At 40.1% G+C, this 20,448-nt stretch overlaps 1 protein-coding gene across 3 annotated transcripts in view; it reads left to right on the top strand.

Annotated features, from left to right (window-relative positions):
- Nucleotides 1-20,448, top strand: part of sema4bb (sema domain, immunoglobulin domain (Ig), transmembrane domain (TM) and short cytoplasmic domain, (semaphorin) 4Bb) — a 51,758-nt gene that overhangs the window by 25,481 nt on the left and 5,829 nt on the right. For all 3 annotated transcript variants that reach the window (XM_067495350.1, XM_067495352.1, XM_067495349.1), the window contains exons 3-13: nt 9,061-9,221; nt 9,526-9,588; nt 10,181-10,279; nt 12,547-12,658; nt 13,080-13,196; nt 13,309-13,466; nt 17,534-17,715; nt 18,238-18,388; nt 18,724-18,934; nt 19,164-19,279; nt 20,220-20,377. In XM_067495350.1, the coding sequence (XP_067351451.1) occupies nt 9,061-9,221; nt 9,526-9,588; nt 10,181-10,279; nt 12,547-12,658; nt 13,080-13,196; nt 13,309-13,466; nt 17,534-17,715; nt 18,238-18,388; nt 18,724-18,934; nt 19,164-19,279; nt 20,220-20,377 (1,528 nt within the window). The remainder of the gene's footprint in view (nt 1-9,060; nt 9,222-9,525; nt 9,589-10,180; nt 10,280-12,546; nt 12,659-13,079; nt 13,197-13,308; nt 13,467-17,533; nt 17,716-18,237; nt 18,389-18,723; nt 18,935-19,163; nt 19,280-20,219; nt 20,378-20,448) is intronic.

Raw genomic sequence — 20,448 nt, 5'->3', positions numbered from 1 at the left:
CTCACGACGCTCCTCTCAGCAGCATGACTACAGAAAATAAATGTGACAGTAGAATGGCAGGAGTGAAAGCTTACAGCTGTTTAAAAGAAGCGGGGTCTGTGTAAGAAAATTCATTAGCATGGAGCATATATGCTTGACCACTTCTCGTCATAAGTTACTTCTCATCAAGGGCCTTTGCAGACAAGCCCAGATCAAAATGAACCAGTATACAAACTAAACAACAGCAATAGTCATGTACTAAAGTGTGCTTTGATGGGATAGCAGAAACCATCTGCAAGTGACTGCAAGCCATCTGGATCTGGATTCAGTGCCAACACAAATGACTTTTTTTTTTCTCTCTCCTGAAGTCTACTTGGCCACATATCGTTTCATTCATCAAGCCAATCTTTCTTGGAGTGCATGCGTGTGTCTGTGTGTACGAAGATCCAAGTAATTACCAAATTAAAGACATTTCAAGTAGTAGAAGATGAATTAGGCTATGAAACATCAGAAGCTGCGCAATATCCCGTAAGTTATTATTGTCAAAACTTTAGTCATGGTTGAATTTGACACCTGGTGGTAACCGTGAGATTTAATATCCACAATAGTGAAGCAAATGTATTGGTTCAGAATATGCAGACAATTAGTGTTTTCTTGTTTTGTAAACACGTTTTTGATGAATGCTCACATTTAGTTATAACCTAATGACAAACAAACTTCACAAGTACCTTGTGTGTTCCCAGTAACCTAATACATCTTTGTATGGTGGCTTTACAAACTGCCACCAACTCCATGCAATCCACCAACACTGAATCACATGCATGCATTATATGCATGTGAATGCAGTTTGAATTTCACGTATGAAAGGCCTATTTGTGGCTAACAATAAAAAAATGCTAATGAGGCCCAATTACAGGAATTAAATCCCATTTCAAATTATAATACACTTTATAATGAGTAAGAGGAGTTCTTTTCCTAACTGCACTTCTTGAAACATACCAAATTGTTTTTCATATGAGGTAGTATATTAATTTACCAACTACAATGGGTGCTAGCTGTTACATCCGATTTATAAAATGATGTTACTCTTTTAGCAGCTTTAGTTTTGCATGTAGCTAGAACTTGGAGCACAAAATACAAATGGCCTCATTCTGTGTTGATCAGAATTCCACTGACTCCTACCGTCTCTCTGGGGTAGGAGTGAGATTGTGGAGGGAATGGGGTGACGAGGCATCCCGCAGGCGACAAACAGAGACATGTTTTAAATTGCGAGTGAAGACGAATTTACAACCACTATCTGTGTGTCTCACTGTGTTTGAATTACGCACTCAGTTATCGTGACTCACTGAGACCATCCACATAGGTTTATCCAGGATTTTGTAATCTGTCAGCTGTGATAAACACTGCACTCCTTCCCTCTGCTGCTTTGAGTGTTTGGTGGGTGCGTGCCAATCCAGAGTGCATCAGAATGACACCTAAGAGCCAATAATTACAGAGCAAAGCAGCATGTCTGTGTCAGCCCCTTGTTCACCGCTTTTAGAGGAATGTAATGTTTTATGCACTCACCATTCTCAGTACATACCCGGGTTACTCTTTTTTTTAACAGAGGTTAAAGGAGATTTTTTTTATATATATATATTTTTGCAGTATTTCCAATGAATATTCAATTTATATTTTTCTGTTATGTTTTCTGCACATTTTTTGCACTTAAGTGTGGAATCATTGCCACCTTTTAGCTGCATAATCCTCACTCACCACAAACACACTGGCGGGCGCTGGTTATTTTCTGTAAGGTGCAGTATTTCTGTATAATGTGTGCACTGTCTGAGGTCATGGCTAGGGAGGGGAATACACAAGATCAAAAAACGTCTGTTTATTTACATAAATTACAGCTAAATATGTAAACTAAACAAATGAAATACTCCATCGACAGTGTTAATGTGTGGATGTGTAGTGTTGCATCATGCAAGACTACACAGACAAAGACAACTAAACCAAACAAACACAGCCTAGGGCAAGACAAAAACCTACAGGCCATCACAGAGCCAGAGGGCTGCCACAAACACACACACGCACACACACACACACACACACACACACACACGCATACATACACAGACTCTACTTTTACAGTTTTATAGTTTCTTAGTTCTTAAGTTGAAATTGTCAGAAATGTGATAATTCTAGTATATGCTCAAAGTGGGTGGACGTGTTGAAGAGGTGGTTCTAAAGTTTTATTCTTTTTTAACAGGGTGGCCAAAACATTAGAACCACCTCTTCAACATGTCCACACATTTACAAAAACTACAAAAACATTCAAAAAGTAGAATTCGTGAAAGAGCTACTGTATTCAATTGAATTGCACAGGTGATCATAATGTTTGATCAATGCTTGATCGGTGTGTATATATAGTATACACAGACACAATACACATCGTATACACACACACTTACAGGGAAACCACATCATCTGTTCTGTTACTGTAAACATCACAGCAGACCACGTTTACATTGGCTTAAATAACAGGGCTACAGTCGGCTTTCTCAAGAAACCTTCTAAAGTGTCATGTAAATGGGGAAAGTGGTTTCCAAAATCGGGGTGGTGGATTAAGTAAACCGGGTTTCCCCAGGTAGCTTTCTGTCAGAGAACTCTGCCATATATATGAGTAACCAAGCTTTCTCCAACTGCGCATGTGTAAAACCAAAGGCTGCAGACCCCCTGTATGCAGCTGAGTGAAACAATGAATGAAAGCCGTGGTCGTTAATGAGTTATTGGGGCGATACCGCCTCATTTTTAAAACAACGTCCAGACAGAAAATTAAATTTACACAAAGTGTCTCGTAGAAATGTAAACAAGTCACTTTCCCTAGTGGATTTTTAACATTCAGACTACTGTGGATCAGCTTCATGTGTCTTTCCTTTCTCTCCCTCTGTGCTGTAACTCTGCTACATGCACACACACAGAGACAGGCACAAGCAGAGAGAGAAAAGTCAGAAGGAAGCATCTTCTGTCATTATACAGTTAAAATCTGTGCGCCAGGCTTCTAAAATAAGTCTGAGGTGGATGAGAAATCAGGTTACTCTTCTGCTGCATGTACACTTCATTCCCCTCTAAACAGGTTGAGTGCATGTAAAACCCGTTTCCTGATTACCAGAGAAAGCTGATTTCTCCGAGTACCCCGGTTCCTAAAGTATATGTAAACGCAGTCCATGTGTATACCTTTTGGCCTGATGGTCTTACAGCTTTTCTGTAGGTGTAACACTGTGCTACCAGCCCCCAGATTTGCTTTGAGCTACTTTCTCTCTCCTTGGCCCTATCAAGTTCTGGTTTGGAGTTTTCATTTATTTTACATCTACAAAATTGTGCACTGTTCAAGTTCAACAAACATTGATTCGCGTTAACCCTGTAACCCACTCTGCCTCCTCACCAGAGGTTTCTGGGCTGGCGTGCAGCAGGAGCACAGAACAGGCTGCTCTTGGTTTCCAGTAGTCACTGACTAAGTGCTGCAATCACCTTCAAGTGACTTCTGTCTGAAGCTGTCCAGGACTCTAGTCCTGCTATCAGGCTTGTACTCAAATCATGTCAAACAGAGAACCTTGAAGCTGTGCACTGTTTCGTAGCTGCAGAGATATTGTTTGATTTTATTTAGTTACTTATTATTGCAGTGTCTTTCTAGTCTTTTACCTTGCATGTAATAAATGTGTATTATGAGTTTGTATAATGTTAGTATAATATTAATATCTGCTCGCACTCCTCTCTTTTGAGTTTTCTCAATCTGCTTGTACACGAACCCCCTTTGTCCCTGCTGCCCCCTTGCCATGTGACTTGGCTCATGCTACATTAGAAAATCTGGGGCATGTTTACAGTCGGGGCTTTTAAGAGTGTCTTGGCAGACATTTACCTACCAGGCAGCCAATCATTCGCCCCACCCTTAGAGTACTATTAAACCTTAGGAAAAAAGTTAATCCTGCTCTGTTTTCAGTGAAGTATGATGCCTGCGAGAGTGCTGGCGTGTATTTTATTTCTCAGCCACATGTCTGAAAGCTGGCACCCTCTGATGATATCTTGGTTACCTCAGTGATGAGCAGGCAGACTCTGCTGTGGTATGAATGAAAGGATTCATAAGCATGCAAATCTTAATTGATGTATGTGCTGATTGAGAGGTCTTTACTTTTCACACCGTTTGAGTTTTCTGAATTGTATTTTTGTCTAAAAGTTAAAAATATGGTAAGGATTTTAGCATATTATAAAATGATATCACTAACATGTCTGCTACATCGGAGCCGTTCTAGCTGTAAACATGCATCGTGCAAAAGATCACGTGCAAGCTCCTCCGCAGGTGAGTGTGCACTAATCGTAACAATCCGTGTTCATAGGTGCTGTGGTGTGGTCAAAAGCTGGTGAAGCCCAATATTTAGATTCTGTGTCAAACTTTCACACTTTTGCCATGTACGATTTGTACAGCACATGCTGGATTCTACTGGATTTTATTTGTTATTATTATTATTGGTGCATGTTATTGCACGGGACAAACCAACTTAATAAAATTTAACTGTGATAAACTACGCATCTAATGAACATCTGATGAATAGAATTCCAAATAAACAATTTAAAATTCCCAAAATAACCCATTGTTAGTAATGCTCAAGAGGGGGAGCACCACCCCAGTGTACAATTGACTATGACAAGTAAAGTCAAGTCAAGTCAAGTCAAGTCAAGTCAAGTCATGACAGTGTTTTATTAAGTAATAAAACAGGAAGACACCTCAATCATAAAAGCAATTCATATTCAGTGGATCACACTATACAAAAAATACAAAAAAGGAGAATTTTATTATTCTATTTAGCTGATTGTCATTGGCATGACATATGAATGTGTTTCCAACAGTCAATGAATTTCAGGCACCAAACATTCAAGGTTTTAGAAAAGGATCATTTTTCCCCCATTGATTGATCGAACAGTTACAAAGTACATTGAATAATTTCAATACGTTCAAACAATAATGGATGCACTGCCTGAGTTTAATTTCAGTACTTGAGTGTTGGTAGACCAAGATTTGGATCACTGGCCAGTTGCAACCCCTGTCCTCTGTTTGACGTCCAGGCCGAAATTCATAGAACCTGTGCTACTAACTAATTCAGCACGTTAGCCCCAACAGTAAAACAGTAAGTTCACGGTAGGTGTGATGTGATGAGCTTTAGCAGAGCTTGGTGACAGCCAGCTGATTAAACAGTCGGGTGATGAATGAACCTGGAGCCTGGCTGTGAAAGGCAGTTCAGCAGCTGGTCTCTGCAGACAGCCGGCATTCTGCTGCAAAAATGTCAAAACACACAAGTGACGTGCTGCATCAGGAAGTACAGAAAAATAAACTCCTAAAAGGAACAAACTGCCGTAAATGAAAGGAGAGAGAGAGGAGGCTTTGTAGTGTCTGTTTGAAACCACTGCAACTTGACACAGCACTGACATTTGTTCCTGCTTGACCTTCTGCTCTTATCAAAAATCCATCTCAGAGTGCTTTGAAAGTAACAGTTTTTTTTCCCTAGTCTTCATGCTTCTTCATAAGTTGGCATCACAATCCCATCTTCCTGGTTACCACATCTCCCACTCAGTACTATGACCTCGACCCTCCCACTCCCGCTATCTTCCTGCAGAGCAGCCGCTGCCTGCTTTCTGAGTTTCATGAGTGTCCTCTGCTCATTATTCCATTGTCTGTCCAAAAAGATGTCTCTGTGATTTATGTCACAGAGTTTTAATATGCTGAAGGATGGCTGCTTTTGGTTCCAGTGAATGGCCAAAACCCAAGGGAGCCATGACAGTCAAGCTAGGATATGTCCCCCTGTTGAGTGGAGAGATGGCCATCCTTTGTCTGGCAACTGCAGGGTCCACTGGGACAGAGCTTAACTCTTTATGAGCATCTAGGACAGCTTTTAACAAACTTAATTTAGCTTGAAATAAACTAGATATTCTTCACATAGGAAAAGTTCTATTTCTTCTTGTCCTAAGTGGCCTGTGGATGACAATGGGAAGATTTTTTTTCTTCTTTTGGTTCCCCTCCCCTGATTTTAATGACAGGCCCCATTCTTCATTGACTCCAGATGTCACAATGTTTTAAACCGAGTGAGGGCTGTTGATCTACAAAGGGTCTAAAATTTGATTTTGGACAAGATGTGGCTTGTGCAGCTGGCTTTCACTCCCACAAAGGGAAAGACGAGCATCTGCCAAAGTGCCTCGAGTGTTTGATGAACCATTTGTTTGCGAGCATATTGAAAAGTTGAAGTTGTGGGTTGTAAACATTTATTGCAGTTTACTGGCTCTATTTGCCTTATGGCCCAACGCACCACCTGGAGTTTTGGAGATAAATGTACTGCTGATGTCTTTTCTTACTTTAAGAAGTGTCTCAATTTGAATTCAGTGTGCATGTTATACATGGGGAAATGGCTGTAAATGGTTTAACTGCAGCAAATATTAGTGTTTACGACCCCAGATACGAGCCAGTAATCTTATTTGGACAAGCAAATCGAGTCCGCGACCCTGAGCGTTTTCGGCCTGGGGAGGACAGAGTGTGTTTAATATGTTTGGAATAGGAGATATTAGATAAACATTTACAAAGATATGGTCAAGACCTGCAATGGATATGAAGCATGTAAGCAAAAGATGTACAAATATTTGATTACACTTAGGACATACATATATCTTATGTCTTTGTTGAACTCTAGAAGAGGCTGTTGTTTGATATGAAGTGATAACATCCTGCCAATCAGACACAGACTGGGCCCCAGTTGAAGAATGGTCACAAAGTTCAGATGTCCCTAATGTAATGTTTTTCAGAGCTTATTTGACCTATGTGTTTTTTATATTCTGTGTCTTTGAACTGTATATCATACGTCATAAGTCAAACTGAAAAGTGTGCATTTGTCAGACCTCCTGCCTTGCCCCAAAAATCTCGTCATACCTATTTGAAATCTCATGTCCACTGTACAAAGCAGCAAAATGCTGCTGCTAATGCCGCTGCATTGGCCGAGTTATTTGTGATGTTTAGGGAATGTGTGCATTGAATCTGTTCTCCATCACAGGAACGATTTGAGGCTGCAGGGAAGGGAGCAATGTGGAAGGGGAAAAAGTAACTCATATGACTTTTTTGACTGCCTGCTAAAGAGATCCACTGGCAAGTAGCAGAATGAAGGGGATTTAGATTGGCCTTGAGAAGGAGAGAGACGGCCATCCCAGGACGAGTGTGGACGTGGCTCGTTGACATCTGTGCACATCTGTGCGCATGAGTAAAGCTCACCGGTACATGTTGAGTCGTGGTTGGACTTAATGTGATATCTGTCCATGTGTTCTTGTTTCCTGCTAAATTTGTGGCTCAGTGTTTATTAAGTGATGACTGTTTCCTTCTTTCTGGTGATATTATTTTGGTGTTTCGGGCGGTTTTGTGGTTCAACAGGCATGTGGAATAATTCAAAAATGAGTTGCTGCCTGACTTTAACATGATGAGTGCAATCCTGAACAAATTCAGAATATAAGCAGTCGAGTTTGGGAAGCTGCTCGCACCAGCCTCTGTGTGGTACTTCAGAGGTAAAAAAACACACAAGTTAACTGCTACAAACCTCCATCTGTTACAGTTGCAACTCATTTTCAAGAGTTATACGTCATTTTTTTGGGGATTCCTAAATTGCTAAATTAGCTGGCTGAGGCTGTCTGCCATGTTAATGTAATGTGATCTGAGGGCTCTCACACTTGTCTGATTTAAATCTCACAGTTCTTTGCATACTTTTGTATTGCTAATTAGCCCAACAAAGCATTTATTCATTATCTTAACCGCTTATCCTGTTCAGGGTTGCTGGGGTGCTGGAGCCGATCCCAGCTGTCACTGGGCGAGAGGCAAGGCCCGTCTCACCAGTCTGTCATAGTGCTGACACACAGCGACATGCAGAGACAGACAACTATTTCCTCATGCGCAATTTAGATGTCTTTGTATTGTGGGAAGCATGGGGAGAATAAGCAACTCCAAACAGAAAGGCTGCAGCCAGCATGTGGATTTTAACCAGGCACCTTCTAGCTGTGAGGAGTACTAACAGGCTGGGGCGGCTGTGAGTTGATAAGGCAGTCGTAAGGCAGTCGACCACGAACCACAGGGTCGGTGGTTCGATTCCCAGTCTCTCCTGGCTACATGTCAGAGTGTCCTTGGGCAAGACACTAAAGCACAAGTTGGTCCCGTAGGGTCAGGTGAACGCTTTGCATTGAAGCCACTGACATAAGTGTGTTTGTGACCGTGCAACAACAAATCAAGCACATAAAATTTCAAAAGGCTTTCTTCATGATTAGTTCGCGTTTTATCTATTTCTCAGTAAATAAAACAATCTGGCAAAAAATAAATGTATATTAAATTATTTTAGTTTATTTTTAAACTACATATGCTTAATAACAAGAATGGTTTCCTGTCCTGAATAACAGTACTTTTCTCTAGGATACTGCAAATCTGAGAAAGCTATGAAATTGATGATATGCCACTAACTAGACTAAATCTGTTGTTATTAGAATAAGCATTAATGCTCACTTGCGCATTTTCACGCATAGATGTTTGAAAGGTCAATAGGCCAATAGGGCTCCTTTATTTAAATATCTAAATAAAATACCTTTTTTGGGGGCCTATCTGAGAAAGAGTTACAGGATTAACCATGTAGCATAAGCAATATTTAAAATGCAAGGTTGTGGTTGTTGATTATGAAAAAGTAACTTTATGGTTTGCTGTTTACACCGCAGCATATCGCACTTATATGTGATTTTTATGTTTGTTTACATTACAATTACAATTACAACATTAGGTATGCTGTATTTACAAACAGAAAAAATGTTGTAATATATTGAACAAGTGTTTAAAGCCCTTGTATTGTGAAATCAGTGAAGAAGGCAAAACTGTTGTTACAACTTAGCAGCACTGTGAGTGTAGTTTGTGAGCACATTCAAATCTGTTCTTGTTCTTTGAACTTCGGGAAATGTTCTGTACCGCTCTGTCCCCCTCTGTCCTGTCCTGATGAATATCTTCTTTGTGTGTGTGTGTTTGTTCCTGTTGTTTCCCAGATGCAAAAGAGAGGTCAGCCAAAAGATTCTCTGTGGACGGTGTCTTCAATTACACCTCTTTACTGCTCAGCCAGGAGGATGACATGCTTTACGTTGGCGCCAGGGAGGCACTGTTTGCCCTCAGCCTCTCGGACATCAGCAAGACCAAGCTGCAGAAGAATGTGAGTTTACCAAAGGAGTAAGAATTACAATCAGTTTGTGCTTAGAAAGTTTCAGAATTGGGCTCATTGTGAGACTTTTCTGTTTATTTAATAATGAGGTAAATAATCAGTCAAATAACTAGTTGGTTCTTTATTTTTTGTTTACGCATCAAGATAAATGGCATTTTTTTGTTCTGTATCCACAACCTACTGTACCTCAGTTCTTTGTGTATATTTTGATCTTAAAGAAAAGTCAGTCCTCTTGAGGTACAGTAGGATCTGTATGGTTTCCTGAATTTCACATGACTTTCTTTTTCATCTTCAGCTGACATGGGGCACTCCTGCTGGAAAGAGAGAGGAGTGCAGCTTCAAAGGGAAGAACCTGCAGGTGAGAGCAGTTTTGTTCTTCTTTAACTTTTCCAGCAAAGCACCAAATAAAAACAAAATTAAAAATACTTTTGTAATGCCAGTATTGAAAACGTGGATTTACCTGTGCAGTGTTTGTTTTCTCCTTCTAAGTCGTCTCTGAGATGTTCCTCTCGTATCACTAGAGGAGATAAAATGAGCTTAACATTTTGCGTTGAAAAACCGTTTCCACCAGCCACAAATATATTCATCAAGTGTGGAGGCACACGGGGGAATTGCTCTTTTTTTGTTTTTCTCTGTCTGCCTGTTACCTTGTTGTCATGCCAGCTGTTGTATCCCTGGGCAACAAACCGCTGTAATCTGTGTACTGCAGTGTACAACTCTGGTCTGTGTATTACAGAGAGCTCACCAGGCAGCTGCTGTTTGATGCTGGGAGGTTTTCCCAACAGTATTTGAGAAAAGGGAACATTTTTCCTTTTTTCTATCAATCAAATAGTGTTTTGCTTTCAAAGATTTGCTTATGATCACAAGTATTTTTAGGCGGATTTTAAGGGCCATTCAGTTGCAAGGATTTAATGTGGACTTCACACTGTCTCCATTTGTTTTCCATCCAGACTGATTGCTTCAATTACATAAAAATTCTGCTGCGGCTGAATAGCACTCACCTCTATGTGTGTGGCACCTACGCTTTCAGTCCTATCTGCGCCTACATAGTAAGTAATGACCTTTCAATCTACCTTTTGTTCACTTCCAAGAGTAGATTTTTCTCCTGTCATTTCATATAATTGTCGTTGTCATTTCTTAATTGTTATTTCTCTACAATGAGCTCACTAGCACAGCTTTCAATTTTAATACATTTTTAGGAATCGGGCCTTTTATCCACCATGTCAGTATCGGATCTTTTATTATCCAAGCATAACCAAATCCTGCTGAGGCACTTTAGCCAGACAAGTCAACAGGGGGGTACACAAGCTGTGCAAAAAGGAAGCAGTAGATGTGTTTATCTAGCGGAGGAGTACATCTGGAGTGATGGTAGCAGGCAGCAGGCTGACATTGATTTACCTAATAGGGGGGAATCGAGCTTGGCGACAGCTCAGCCCTTAAAGCGGGCGTTAAACTTTTCTCTTTGACGTCAGAGGGGAAGAACAACATGGGATTTCTCAGACTGAAGATGGCTTGGCAGGACTTTAGGTCCTGAACTGAGATTCCAAGCAAGTCTGAGGCCGGTCAGTACAGATGAGCACTCCTCAAGTTGACAGAATCAGTCACTGTGTTGGGGTGTGTGTGTGTGTGTGTGCGTGTGCGTGTGTGTGTGCGTGTCACCCTGAGCCTTTCTACGGGCCAGATCCACTCAGAGATGAACAGTATTAACATTAATAAATGTTTAATTTTGAAAGATTTGCAAAACAGGCAGTGTAACAAAACACTGAAGCCAAGGAGATACACTAAACAATCAAAATGACAGACATAAATTAAAACAAACATCTTATGATGAATGAAGCATGAGAAGATTTCCCAGGCAATGGAGGCCCTCAGAACTGGCCTTTATGATTTGATTATTAGTACACGGAACAAGTTGCTACTACAAATTGCCCACAGATATTTTTCCCATTGCCATTTAAAACAATGCCTATATTCCCATATTTAAGCGAGTTCTTATTTCTGGCCACAGAGAGGTCTGTTTGCAGTTAGAGAGGGAATGTTGTTCTAAAAAGACTGAAAGTTTAGAGATATACAATACACTAATCTCACACTGCTGTGGTGTACTTTAGATATCATTTTAAATTAAACCCAATAAATTCAGAGTATATATATACATATATAGACCTAACTGAGACATAATAAAAACAACAGTAGTTTTTCCCTGGTATAGGTCAAGCTTCAACAATGAAATGATTCATTGAATAGTCGTGACATTGACATAATGACATTTGAAAAATCACTTTGATAAAATGAGGTTACTCAATATTGTCTAAATGTTTCCTGCTTTGTAAAATTGCTGCTTCTCTTTTTTATCGCTTTGAAAATTCAATATGTTTGGGTTTAGGATTGTTGGTCAGACAAAACAAGCAGTTTGAAGACGTAACCTTTTCCCACAATGCTCTTGTGAAACCCACACTGCCTGGAAAAAGCCAATATCTTTCAAACTCTCTGTCCACTGTTTGTAACACAGGCTTTCTGTTTAAAAAGCCCAACCCCAACATTACTCAGACATCACTTTTTCTCAGACATGATGAAACTGCTCCACAGCCAAAGCAGACATCATGCAGCTGTTTGCAGAAGTTAACTTGTTTACTCACTGTAGTTCTGTCTGTCGTATACAATTGAGCAAACAATACAATATTAAAAAGAGCAGAGAAGTTGTATGGCCTACGAATTTTCATATCCTAAATCTCAGTAGTTATCATCAGTAAAGTTATATTATAAATTCCACTTGTCCTTCCGTGTAATACAATCTGCCAGAGGACACACACACAGATAATCTAAAACACTCTTAGAAAAAGGCAGGTTTAAAGGTATTAGTGTTTTATATTTTAGAAACAGATGCTTAATGTCTGATCTCTTTTTTTTTTGTGGGGGGGCTCAGCAGTTTCTCAGGTCTGTGTTACGGAGGAATAAGATGTAAGGACACAGCAGCAAAGGAAATACTTTGGGATTTACATAATTTTAGAAAAATATAGGCCATTATCACAGTTATCATTTACCATTACTTGTATCAGATAATCAAGCCTAGTGGATTTAGATGTGGTCACTACAAAAAACCAGCACTGGATCTGCTTCTTCCTGTAGCTGTGACACATTGAATAGTGAATCTTTAGTCACCAGGCAGACTCCCAAAACTCTCAAAAACAGTATTGTAATAAAGATGTGGAAAGGATAAGCCTGAGGTTGCTGATCTCACTTCAGCTCAATCTGTACTATAAGCAGAATTTCACTCGGCTGTGACTGAAGGACATTTTCTGTTTGCATCTGTCTCCAGAACACATCAACATTTACGCTGGAGAAAGATGATGACGGCAAGGTTGTGATGGAAGATGGGCGTAGTCGCTGTCCCTTTAATCCAGAGTATAAATCCACTGCCATCATCGTTGGTACGTAGCCACTGTTTTTTTTTTCTTTTTCTTTTTTTTTCTAAGGTATTATTATGAGTGTCTTCCTTCTGAGAGAGAACAGGCTCTGAGAACAGGTTCAGCTGTTTCCTAAGAGACTTTGATGTTGGCTACATCTTTGATTCAGTAATGAGTCATGATTTCCTTGCTAATGTTTGTCTGCATCAGGCTGTCTGATAAATAGCTGGACACCAACAGACACTGTTTGTTTTCAGCTTCTTTAACAAGCAATTAACAAGTAATTGAGCTGCGTTTGAGTGAAGGAAAAAACTAGTCTAATCCCTCCCTAAGACTCTTCTGTTATTGTGCTAACACAAAATATCTTTGTCATTTATTATGTTAAATCAATGACAAAATGAGTTCATAATTTAAAATCTTTGTGTTTGCTTTTGTTTTCTTCCAGACGGTGAACTGTACACTGGTACTGCTAGCAACTTCCAAGGAAACGAACCAGTCATTTATAAGAGTTTGGGTCAAGGAACTGCACTCAAGACAGAAAACTCTTTAAAATGGTTGCAAGGTAAACTCTGCAAAGTTTTTGTCTTCTACACACGTTCCATGACATACCCAGCGAAGTGTATAAACTCAAAAACAAGTGATTTTTTTTATTAACCTAACTCTATTTTTGACAGATCCAGTCTTTGTTGGGTCGGCTTACATTGAGGAGAGTCAGCCAATGGGCAATCATGTGGGCGATGATGACAAGATCTACTTTTTCTTTAGCGAGGCGGGAAAAGAGTTCGACTTCTTTGACAACACCATTGTGTCAAGGATTGCTCGCGTGTGTAAGGTAAGACACCTGGGGTTGGGGTGAGGTCATTTTAAAAGACAGCCATAAAAACGTAAGAGGCACAGCAGGGCTCAGGCCTCCTCTACTTAATCCTGACACAATTACCTCAGTACAAGTCAGCACGCTCCCATGTCAAAGCGTGTTTGGTAACATTTAACTGACGTACAGATGCCTGTAGATGTCATGGAAATATGTCACTGGTGTGCTAAAGCTGTTTCTGTTTGACTGTACCAACATGTTTGCAACAGATTTGGTTTCCACTTGCCTGAATCATCCCCACCCCCCCTCCCCCCTTCTCTGCAATGTCATCTCCCCCTCTCCTTCCATCTCCCTCACAATGTCATCTGCACTCGTCCATCCCTCCAGCTCTTTGCCTTACTCCACCACAGCTTTAAGCTTTGCAGGCATTATTAGTATTCAAGGATGCTTTGCAGCAATATGAAATGCATTTCCCACTCTACTCTATGGCCTGTTTTTGTTGCAGGCAAAGCCTACAAACTGTAGCAACAGCAGACTGCACCGACTGTCGGTGTAGTTAGTTTACTCGATCACCCTAAATAATCAGCGGCACACGTCATCCTTTTGTTACCTGTCAACGGATCAATAACATAGCTGTGAAGCTGCCTGATATACATGCACTTAGCATCCCTCCCTGACTGATGCCCCTTGTTCATGGAGGCAGTTATGTGAGTAATCGTGGAGACAGCATGTAATCTTAAGTGACAGCTTAATGACTTAGACCTGCTAGGCTCTGGCACTCTGTGCTGCGACACCTCTCACAGCCGGCAGAGCACCTCCTGGGTTCTATATATGGAAATCATTGACAGGAAGGCCCTGAGACTGTGGCAAGTGGCTGCAGATGAACTGCGCAGTGGAGACAGTAGAATGGTTTCTCTCCTCTATAGAGTGCCTTTATTTCACTGGCATGCAGCAGGCCTCTTTAGCTTCTCTCTTTTCAAATGCTGTTCTGTGGCAGCACAGCAGTGCTGCAGGTGGTTTATTCTCCAGTCTACTGGAGAAATGCTTAACAGCATTCACAGGAATGTAATATGGTCTAACAAATGCTTTTTTTGTCTTGGAAGTGTTGTTCGCATTCCACAAAAACGCTCGTGTGCTGCTCCTCATCAGTTTGTTACTAGTCAACAACTGAGTCATAAAGCTTGACGTTGACTATGGCGTAGATCTACACTAACAGTCAGAGTATGTTACTAAAAAACATTTACCTTTTGTTTAGTAAGTCAGGAAAAGAATTCCAAACAGATGTTTATGTTAATCTGAAAGTTGTCTGGTTCATCTGCTGTCAATTATGGATAAGACTTTTCCAAATATAACAACCACAGCAGTCATTAAACTTGGTTTACTCCATCAGTAATGTCTGCCTCCTGCAAACATACTTTCACAGAGAACCAAAAAAGGGGATTGGTGATTGTTGGTTGTTTTTCGGTAACATCCTCAGAGCTTATTTACATCAGTGAAAAGGTTGACGATAACCAAAGTTTACTCACAATACAAATAATAGTTAATTTTATTTACTTACGTAACCTAAGTTGATAGTCCTAATTTCAAGAGCAGAAAGACCAAAATTTTCAGATTCAGAGTTGTATGCTGCATTTATTCAGATATAGCCAGGGCTGAAACTAGAAAGATTGAGTTTTTCAAATTTTATTAAAAAGATTATTAACAGGCTGATATTTAGACCAATATATGCTACATATCTTATCAAACCAAGCAATTCGATGTAAAACCAAACATTCAGCTTCCTCATATAGCAGGAATTAATCAATAGTTCATGTTTCTTGTTGAATCAGGCTCCTTACAGCGAACAAACCAACAGTTCAGGGTCACCCCTACTTTTTAGGACTTTTTATATGTCTTTATCTTTTTTCTTAAAAAACATATTTTTTCATCAACTTACCAAGACAGTTTCTTTCTAGGTGACCACCTATGTGGCAATAACCCAATTTTTGATACTGATTCTAGTTCAGACACATGTAAGACCACTGTGTCAGCTGCAGTTGCTGATCATGATGATGACTTGTCAGCTATAATATCTTGGCTAATAAACTTTGTTTGCATAACATCAGTTGTTCCTTTGTGCAATATCTTTGCTTCGCTCACTTTCTGACCCACCTTCAGTTCTCGGGTTTGAAAACCTTAACTTTATTATTCTAAGAGCAAATGTAAAACTGGCTAAATGTGAGCCTGTTTGTGGACCAGGTCCATGAATTGCTGTGAGCTAATAATCTAAAATATGATCATATTTTTCCCGGATTGTGGCCTCAGGATCTATAACACACTTTTGCACACTGACAGAAAACACACTCCCTTTTCCCTTGGTGTATCAGGCCAAGATCAAGTATGTTTAAACATGTTTTATATCTGAAACCTTTTAGGTTTGATTCATTTGGCAGACATTTTTCTTCCTTATAAAGAGGATTCCTTTCTTGTAAGATACGATACACGGAAGTGTCTTCATTTTGTATTCTGTTCCGACTACTGTTTTACTCACATTTTTCATGTAATTCTGCTTTTGTCATGTGTTTTCTCCCTCTCTTTTCTATCTGTCCCTCTCCGTTGTTCCACTCCCTCTTTCTTTTGTTTATTCAGGTGTGCACACTGAGGGACTGTGGAAATCAGACAGATTATGAGCAATGTGTAGCAATGTTTTCTGTTTTTCTTCTTCATTTATCTCGAGTTGATGAACATAAAAAAAAAAAACAGACACATGAAATTCAGTGACCATATTTTTGAAGGGCAGTTACCAGGGGGATTGGTCCATGTGATGCTAAGTACAAGCTTTGCAGTAGAGCAAAGCAACAGCAGCAGTGGACAGCTGAGAGAGCAGGAATGTGGTCTCCTCATTATGTGAACTTGCTACTACCACAGCCTCGTAATTGGCTTTCTGGCCCTGAGTCAGTCCCACAAGGTTTCACCTCATCTTTGATGAGATGATTGTGTGTTACAGCACTCCGCTAAGGAAACAGAGGTGGTTGTTTTACAGAGGTAGTTTTGTATTTTATTTTCTCCTCAAGTATGATTCACTCCATGTGCTGTTATGTAGGAGTTAGTCAGAGTTTTGGAAGCTGATGGAATAGTTTGGAATGCTGTCTTGAGATTGGGCGAGACCGCTTGTTTTGATGACGTTCTTCCTCCTCCTACAGCTTGTTTTCTGTATTTGGGAGGATTCTCGTTGGGCATTTGTTCACAGGCTCTTTGATAATTACTATTCCTAGCAAAGTCATCTGATCAAACTGTTTATGTTTGTATTTTGTGAGCGCTTAAAGGAGGGTGAAGGACTCTTCTGTTTGTTGGAGGAAAAGTGAGGCGTGAAGCACTGATCTTTATTTCAAAGCTGTAATTAATAACTAACCAATGTTTGTTTTCCATTTCACCATGTCCTGTCCTTCAAAGAGCAACTGATATAGTGAGCTTTTATGTGGAGAGCTTTTATTGTCTCCTAGAGTTTATTGTCAGAATATTCTTTGTAATTCAGTATAAATACTCCACACATACGCTGCACCATAAGAATTTGGAAATTCACCAGGACATTTTTTTGTCATGCTTTTTATTACTTGGTAAGGGTTGTAACTATCACAATAACTGCTAGCTTTCCTTATATAACCTCAACAGCACCCTCTATTGCAGAGGGGGGCAATTGCACCAGTACTACAACATTGTATTTAAATATTGGTTGAATGTTTGACCTTCAGAATGATGAGCTGAGTTTGACTATAGAAGTGTATATTTAAGATTGGTATTATTTTTTTTATATGCATAAATGAATGCTCGATGAAGCTTTTCTTGAGGCTTCAAATGTTAATGCACCTACAATGGACTTGTGGAAAAACATCTTGTTGTCCAGCAGTTAAATCAATTGCACTTCTTGTGTAAGAATCTAATTTCCACTGAAGCGGATCCTCCTCACCACAATGTCATCTGCCTGGGAGACTGACTCCCTGTGACCTCTGCTCCCTCGTTCCATTTTGACAATGTGTCATCAATGTTCAAGGAGTCAAGGATGTCAAACACCAGCTTAGATAAATAAATTATCTATGACTTTCATACAGGGTGATAAGGGAGGCGAGCGGGTGCTACAGAAGAAATGGACTACCTTTCTAAAGGCTCAGCTCCTGTGTTCCCTTCCGGATGACGGTTTCCCCTTCAACATCATCCAGGACATGTTTGTCCTAAAGCCAATGGGAGACAGCTGGGAGAGCACCGTATTTTACGGTGTCTTCACCTCGCAGTGGTAAGAGAAAAATTTGCACCTCAATGAATGTGATTCGTGCCACTGTAAAAGTTTTCACACAAACACTCAAACACTTTAACACACCCAGCTCCACACACACCAACTAAAGCCAGTTTTATTTAATATGTGCACTCAAATTTGGCAGTATGCCTTTTCTTTCTTGGCTCCTCTAAATTTAGAGCAGCTGTAATGAGCTTAAACACCAGCACAATCTCATGCAACCCTAATGTCTAATTAATGCATCAACATAATAAATGTTTTAATATGGAAATAATTCAAGTGCCCACTCCACTGTTCCCAAGTAAGAAGTTGCTGCTTTATCCTGCTCCTGACTAAAATGACAAAACACGGGAGAAGTGGTGATTTGGGCAGAAATGGTAACATGAAATTTGTGCACGGAAACTATAAGAGTTTATTAGGCTCCAGTTTGGTGTCTCTGACCATTTTCAGCTAAATCTTGATTTATGATTCACGAAGCAAATAACACAAGAAAAATACTACGAATGTTTCCTTTGTCCACAGGTATAAAGGTGCTTCAGGCAGCTCAGCGGTGTGTGCCTTCACCATGGCTCAGGTGGAAAGAGCCTTCAGCGGGCGCTATCGAGAGGTCAACAGAGAGACCCAGCAGTGGTACACATACAACCACCCTGTGCCAGAACCACGGCCTGGAGCGGTGAGTGTTGAAAGCAGTATCATGTCTCAAACAATGCAGTACAACTGTGCTTGGTTAAGTCTGTGCATTTGTTCGTTCAAGTAGCACCAGGTTCTGTTCAGTCCAAAGATTGTAAGTTCACATAGCAGAGAAAAGAATAAGACTGGAGATTTTCTTTTGGACCAACCCAAATCATTAAAACAAAATTATATTATATTACAATATGCAATAAAACATGCACATTTAGCTGCACATTTTTGGACCAACAAGTAAATGTGATGTACTGAAGATTTTTTCCAGTTTTTCTTTTGCCAAAAATTTCATTCGGTTAACTAATGTTTAATTTACTCTCACAGTGCGTGACCAACCATGCCAGGCAAATGGGTATACAGTCGTCCCTGCACATGCCTGATAAAGTGCTCAACTTTGTCAAGGACCATTTTCTGATGGACAGTGTGATCCGCAGCGCCCCCTTGCTGCTGAAACGCAGCGTGCGCTACACACAGATCGCTGTGCACAAGATCCAGGGCATGGAGAGGGCTTATGATGTGCTCTTCATTGGAACAGGTACACTTTCTTACACCGAAACAAATTGCTATGCAAAGTTGTTCTATAGGCATTTCCATATTTTTAGGGGAAAATCATTTTTCTCAAGCGTGCTCTTAAGAGTATGCACTCACTATTTTTCAAACACATAATATGCTATATGGTTTGTGATTTTCAAAACAAATGAATTACCTTTTGTCCACCACAAACTCTTTGCATCCTACCGACTCACATCTTCTCTGTTATCCAGATGATGGAAAGCTCCACAAAGCCATCAATGCCAATGATAAGATGCACATCATAGAAGAGATGATTCTGTTTCCTCAGCCTCAGCCTGTGCAGCACATTGAACTCGATCCTCAGAGGGTAAAACACAGCTCCAGCATTACCTCACTAATGCAGAAACATGTTAAAATACATTATTAAAATATAATACACATTTGGTATGAATATTGTTATAATGGGGTATATCAGTTTAATGTTTTGCCTTGCTATTTATTTCATAATTGTAATCATTTTTATGTTGTAAAGTTGTGGAAGAGCTAGATTTACCAGAACACAAACAGGCTTCAACATTTTCTTTCCACAGGGGCCGTTTCATTGAGTTTTCTTGTAAGTTATAGCACTATCTGGAGCTGAGTTTATGATCCTCCCTGGCATTTTACCCAGAGCTAAATTTCATTTTTTCTCTCTTTATTACATAATGGCCTCTCCCTAGACCACAGCCACCAATGTGCAATCTTATCTAAGATTGTGCAATTCTAAAAAAGTCCAAGACACTTTCTATGAGTATATTTTTAGCTCCAAATAGGAAAATCAAAAACTAAGGCAGAATCTTATATCTATACTTTATACTGGCTGGAAAGACGGCCTAACTATGGACTGCATGTTTGGGAACAAACAGTGCTCAGTGGATCAGTATTAATGTGACATTAATTGCAGAAATGCATTTCTGTGACATATTTAGATATATTCGCTCACAAAAGTGTTAACTTACAAAGAAACCAATAAAAGTTGAAGCTTTGTAGCAACTGCTGGGATCATAGTTGATCATGGTTGCCATGTGTTTAAACCACAACTAAATTAGTCATTTGGCATCAGGGAAGAGAACAGATGCCCAGAATTAGTGTTTTGTTTGGGGTATATTGCTTTGTTTATCTGAAGTAACTGTTTTACCATGGTTTCCCATTTTGAAATCCTCATCAAAAGTCCTCATCAAAAGCAGAATGTCCGTTCTGCCCTGCACTCACCCTTTGTTTAGAAACTTGTATCACACAGAGTCACGCATGTTTTTTCTCATCTGCAGGGTCTGTTGTTTGTGTCGTCCTACTCGGGGCTGGTCGAGGTTCCAGTGGCCAACTGCTCCAACTACCTTAGCTGTGGAGAGTGTGTGTTGTCCAGAGATCCCTACTGTGCCTGGACCGGGCGGCAGTGCCAGGATGTCAGGATGGCTCCACCGGACAGGTTAGAGCTCACATAAAATTAACTTCACTTGCATACTCGGAAATACGCTTAAAACCTGAATTTCTACTCTA

This window comes from Channa argus, chromosome 2 (assembly GCF_033026475.1).
Source record: "Channa argus isolate prfri chromosome 2, Channa argus male v1.0, whole genome shotgun sequence".
Classification (NCBI taxonomy): domain Eukaryota; kingdom Metazoa; phylum Chordata; class Actinopteri; order Anabantiformes; family Channidae; genus Channa; species Channa argus.
This window is presented reverse-complemented; position numbering and strand designations above follow the sequence as displayed.